The sequence below is a fragment of the Orbicella franksi genome, chromosome 11 (genome assembly GCF_964199315.1).
Source record: "Orbicella franksi chromosome 11, jaOrbFran1.1, whole genome shotgun sequence".
NCBI lineage: Eukaryota > Metazoa > Cnidaria > Anthozoa > Scleractinia > Merulinidae > Orbicella > Orbicella franksi.
Genome location: NC_138155.1, coordinates 10342440 through 10348530, shown reverse-complemented (window position 1 = coordinate 10348530; position 6091 = coordinate 10342440). Strand labels below are relative to the sequence as shown.

The 6091-nt window shown below is 43.2% G+C and overlaps 1 protein-coding gene across 1 annotated transcript; it reads left to right on the top strand.

Moving 5' to 3' along the window:
* The first annotated feature begins 1970 nt into the window (after window positions 1-1970).
* LOC145502381 (uncharacterized) lies at window positions 1971-4302 on the top strand. The gene has a single exon (XM_081481702.1). It carries the CDS (start codon window positions 2137-2139, stop codon window positions 3850-3852), a length of 1716 nt encoding a protein of 571 aa, XP_081337828.1. The 5' UTR covers window positions 1971-2136; the 3' UTR covers window positions 3853-4302.
* The last annotated feature ends 1789 nt before the right edge of the window (window positions 4303-6091 follow it).

The following is a 6091-nucleotide window of genomic DNA, read 5'->3' as shown; positions in this document are numbered from 1 at the left end:
TTCGCAAAATCCGTGAAATCCGTCCTTTCCGCCGTGATTACAAGAAAGTTTCATCCAACTGCCTCCCAGTACTGGAAGTTTCCACCGAAGGTTTTTCCTATTAATGGCGGAAAGGACGGATTTTACGGAATTTGCGGATTTTTTAATTTAATTTAAATCTTCTCTTTAAAACTGTAAGTATAATATAAATAATATATTATAATATATCATTAATAATATTTTACTTACAGTCTTAAAGAGAAGAATTAAATAAAACCAATTTAAAAAATCCGCGAAATCCGCGAAATCCGTCCTTTCCGCCATTAATAGGAAAAACCTTCGGTGGAAACTTCCAGTACTGGGAGGCAGTTAAGTGAAACTTTTTACTAAACACGGCGGAAAAGACGGATTTCACGGATTTTGAAACATTGATAGATTTAACTTAGTCATTCCCTTCCATGTCTCAGTCAAGTGTCTTCTTGTGAGAGAACAGTTTGGACCGTTTACCTTTAATTTTTCAACTTTGTTTCAAAATCCAACAACGTTGCTGTTTTTCAATTTTATATTGACTGGGAAATTGCAGTTCAACTTCTAAATGCTTTTACGCCATGGAGCGACAATGAAATGATATAATATCTAAGACTTAACAGATTTAACGAAAAGTAGCAAAAGGAACGAGGACATTTGGAAAACGATCCTTTACATTTCCCAAAAATTTATCATGGCGTGTTTCGCTGCCTTTGAGCGAAACAAACTTCACCAGTTTTTAAAGATTGTTCCCTTTTCACCTAAGCGCTCGATTTACGCTTTTTTGAGTTTTTCTTTAGTCTTTGCCTCGTTTTTTCGCTGATTTTAAGTTTTGTTGGCTGTTCCCATATTCCAAAAGGAACGTTCCTCAAGTATCGACTGTTCCTCGTTTTTGTGTTCCTATTGACTATAAGAGGACCAGATTTTTTGCATGGTAGGAACAAAACGTTCACTCTAGTCTAAAAGAGGAACATTTCGTTCCGAGTTCCCAACTGTAAATGGAACATATTGTTCTCAAACTGATAAATTAAGACTGTTTTGTTCCGAGTTCCTTTCTGTGCATGGAACACATTGTTCCGAAATTGATAAACTAGGACTGTTTTGTTCCGAGGTCCCCTCTGTAAATGGACCACATTATTCCCAAATTGGTCATTTAGGACTGTTTTGTTCCGAGTTGCTATCAGTTGATGGAACACATTGTTCCCAAATTGGTCATTTAGGACTGTTTTGTTCCGAGTTCCTATCTGTAAATGGAACACATTGTTCCCAAATCGGTCATTTAGGACTGTTTTGTTCCGCGTTCCTATCTGTTAATGGAACACATTGTTCCCAAATTGGTCATTTAGGACTGTTTTGTTCCGAGTTCCTATCTGTAAATGGAACACATTGTTCCCAAATTGGTCATTTAGGACTGTTTTGTTCCGCGTTTCTATCTGTAAATGGAACACATTGTTCCCAAATTGGTCATTTAGGACTGTTTTGTTCCGCGTTCCTATCTGTAAATGGAACACATTGTTCCCAAATCGGTCATTTAGGACTGTTTTGTTCCGAGTTTCTATCTGTTGATGGAACACATTGTTCCCAAATTGGTAAATTAGGACTGTTTTGTTCCGAATTCTCATCTGCCAATGGAACATACCGTTCCCAAATTGATATTTTTGTTCCGAATTCCCATCTGTGAATGGAACAGTTCGTTCCCAAATTGGCCACTTATTACGAAATATAGGACTGTTTTGTTCCGAGTTCCTATCTGTAAATGGAACATATTGTTCCCAAATTGATAATTTAGGACCTTTTCTTCCGAGTTCCTCTCTGTGAATGGAACACATTGTTCCCAAATTGGTCATTTGGGACCAGATTTCGGACCATTTCTCTGCGCATTCCTATTTTGTTCCCAAATGGAGGTGTACTTTGTAAGGCAAACAATAGGGCGCGCTCAGACCTGCTTGGGCGAGTTTGGTTGCATGTCACTGTCATGAATTTTGCACAATAGTAATGAGGGCGGGCAAGTAAGGGCATGACTTGGCAAATACAAACATATATGCAGTTCCTTTGCTTGTCATCGGCTCCTTGGTTATGGGTCAGATTTAAAGGAGATCGTGTTGGCCAAATGCTCTTCAAAAGGCAAAAATGAGCAAGAAGTGCAAGGTCAATTGGTCGGATATCGATGGAGCATCACCCAAACCAAAACGGCTTCACTTGGAAAAGGATGAAACCGACAGCTTGTATCACTGCCCAATACAAGAGTGTGACCATGGTGGATTTCAAAGTCAAAGAGGGTGCAGAAAACACGTTAATACCAAGCACAGTTGGTTCTTTTATTTCGATGAAAAGCCCAATTCGAAAGAAATCACAGATTCGCTAAAGGTAGCAAGAAATGTTCCAATGGTGAACACAATTCAAGATCAAACAAGTGAGACTACAAAACATGCCGGAAAGTTACTTCCCTCATTTTCATTGTCGTGTGACATTGGCGAAGTATTCACGAGATGGTTGACTGGAAGTGGTGGCGGTTGCAAGAAAGATCGCGCAGCTCAACAAATAGTGACAAGATGCTTTAAGTTTCTTAGATTTTGTTGTGAAGACGAGGAAGAGTTGACTTTTGACGTGGTGGACTTTAGTCTGTGTTCTCCAAATTTGTTGTTCAAGTTTATCGACTACTTACAAGACGAATGCAAGCTTGGACATGGTGGACGTTTAGGCTACATAGATGCCATTTCTGAAATGATCGACTTCAGAAAGCTGCATGGCGCATCAGAAGCAGTCTTTCGAAAGTTCTCTGCAACAGAGCTGTACCTCAAAAGAGCGCGAAAGACGGTTGCTAAGATGATGAGATTGCAGTGGACACAAGATTTAGACATCGAAACACTAGAAGCGAGAGGCCATTGGGCAACAATGGAGGAGTTGTTGGAGGTGGTGAAATTCCATCTGCCGCGCTACGAGAATACCGTGAAGATTTGCAAATCGAGTCCAACTCAAGTTAACCCTTCAGACTTGACATTTGCCACGAAATTCGTTGCCATGTATCTGTTCATCAAAGTGAAGGGGTCGCGTCCTATGACTTATCAATATTTGACGGTGGACATGATTGCTACAGCTAAGGAAAAGGGTGGATTCATTGATCAGAAAACGTTCAAGACTGCTGGAAAGTATGGATTTGATTCTTTGATTCTGACCGATGCAAACATGCAAGTTCTCAATGGCTACATCTCGAACGTCAGACCTTTGCTTAAACCCCAGTGCGATTTCGTTCTCGTCAACAGAAATGGGGGCCAACATGGTAAATTGGGGGAGATCATGAGCAAACTGGTGTTCGAAGCAATTGGAAAGTACATCCATCCCACGCGTTATCGCCAAATTGTTGAAACGCAGAGCCTCAATGAGCTCACTAGCGAGGAGCAGAGGATTTTGTCGGAAGACCAAAAACACAGCTCTGCTGTTGCCAAAGTTCACTATCAAAAGCAACGATCCCGTGAAGTTGCTTTGAAGGGTCACGAGTGCCTACAAAAACTTCAAGGTGCCAAGGGTTCAGAGGTGGACGAGGACGTCCACGCAAGACTCGGAGATTCAACTTCCGACGCCGGGCCTTCAGTTGGAAGAGTGCAAAATATCAACTCCTCCCCCAATAGGGACGCCCTGCCTAAAAGAATCTTGCGCTCTCAGAGGAACATTCGTCGTGTTTTGAAATTCACAAAAGAAGAGGACGATTTTCTAAAGGAAGGGATAACTAAGCACGGGTTTGGACAGTGGACTGCTATTTTGAGAGATGACGATTTCCAATTTCAAGACGGAAGAACAGCGGACTCTCTAAAGAAAAGGGCTGGAATGAAGATGCCACTCGGTTAGCAATTCAACTAGCAAAAAACAACAAATGCACACCAACTAAAATGCAGAGGAAACTGGACCATTTAATTATCGCAATTCGACAAACAGCTAGCCTGTTAACACATCTACGGAACGCGTTTTATAAATGATAAAGTGTAATAAACTCTATTTTCTTGGACACAAAAGTCTATTCTTGTAACGAGTTATCGTAGGTACATGTAGCGTTCTGAGTGCCTAATTCTATCCTATCTATTATTAATTCTAATTCTATCCTAATTATCAAACTACTGAAAAAGACCACCCTACGGCCTATCTTACGAGGAAAAAAACACCGCTTTTACTTTTGACTAGTAAAGTATCGAGTTAGAACGTTCTGGGATTTTTTGACTGCTCGTTGACTGCTGGATTGCCTCTTTCGCTTCTTTTTGTTAGAAGTACTAGCTCGAAGTAGTTCAGCAGAGACTGCACAGTCGTCGAAGCTTGAATGAGGCACAGACGCGCCACTTGTGTTCGGAAGAGGAGTGATGAAAATACTCTGTACCTCTTCCGTCTCATCCACTCCATTACACTGCTGCGTGATGAAAATACTCTGCTCGTCATCCGTCTCATGTGCATGTTGCTGTACTCCCTCGGTTTCTGAACTGAGGACAGGCAACACAGGCAGCCTTTCAGCAACGCTTGTGACTAGGTGGTGCTGCTCTTTTCTCAGCAGTCCAAGAGCGGTGCACACTTTGATTCGTTCTTGGACAGCCTCGGCAGTGTTGAAAGTGCCCAAGGACTCGTGATGCATTTTTAACTTGTCGCACAGGACCCTCATCCAATCTTTGACGTTCAAGCGAACCGTGGGATCGCTACTGCGTTGATATTCGTCGCAGCAGGTCTTTAGCTCGACCTCAGTGGCTCTTATCCAGGTGCCTTCGAACGCTCGACGGGCTTTCTCGCGTCTTTCTTGCTCTTGGTGCGCTTCTTGTTCGTCGCAGTGCTCCTGCAGTTGTCTTTGAATTTGACTTGGCATCGCTGCGTCGGGGTATTCTGGCAACAGTTCGGCAATCTCGCTGCTGACACCCCTCTCTCTCAGGAAAGATGTTCTTGCTTCATGTAGTTCATGTTTCCGCCGATTCTCTTCTTCCTTCTCTCTGACGCGCGTGTGCAAGATGCTGGCAATTTGTCTATGTCTCAGGGAGCCTGTGGAAGATAGAGCAAGTGCTGTCCTCAAGTTACGAATGGGCTGGTCGTCATCCGAGTCCACTTTATCGTCACTGGCAGCGTCAGCTGTTGTGGCTGGCTCGCCCGTCTCTTCAAGAGCGTCAGTCCAGACGTCTGCGAGAGGCAACGCTCGTAAAGCGTCCTTCTCCTCGTCTTTAAGAACGTCGTCACCGATTTGCTCTTCTTCCAAGCTGCTGTCGGAGCTTTCTTCTTGGTCTGTCGTCGGACGCGCTTTCGTCGAGGCCCACACAACACAATCCATGGAGTGCTTTCTGAGCCACTCTGCAGCTTTCTTCCTTGGGTTAGGCAGACTCTTGAAGACATAGTTCCTTAGCCTACGGTCCATTGCTGGTTGATCTTCTGGTCCGAATTCAAGTTTCTGTTGCGCTGTTAAAAGCATCGGGCAACGGTTAATGAATGACTTAGCTGTTTGATACTTGATGTCACAGGCCGTGTAACCTCCCTGCGTTAGGATTTTCCAGTCATCTATATCTAGTGTGGAAGGATTCGCTTCGTCCACGAAGATTACTTCTGTGAAGTGATTGATCATGGCCTTATTGAAGACGCGCTGTTTAGTGATAGTCGCTATGTTGCCATGATGTACCAGGCCTAGAATTGGTTGAAATAAACTCGTCTTTCCACTATTAGCAGCGCCAATTAGGCAAGGAACTTTGTCTTTGTGTCTCTTTTGATTGTGATTCAAGAGCCTCAAGAAATCTTCGCAAAATTCTTCAATTTCAGCTTCTGTGAGGCTGTTTTCCAAAATTTCTTTGAAATACTTCGGTTCTGGCTCTCTTGTTGGATCGTACGGGGAAAACGCTCGCGGTGTAACATGACCAATGTCCTTGTCCGCGATCACATTCTCCAGGAAGCGACGCTCCTTGATTGACCAGCACTTGCCATCGTTAACCTCAATCAAATTATAATCTACGCGAAGTGGTCGAATGACCTCGCAGTGCGGGTTGGCTAGGATATCGATGACCTTCTTCATGTCCTTTAGAAGTCGCGCCTTGAAGGATTCGTTAGCCGCCAAACTATTAACGAACGCCTCCAC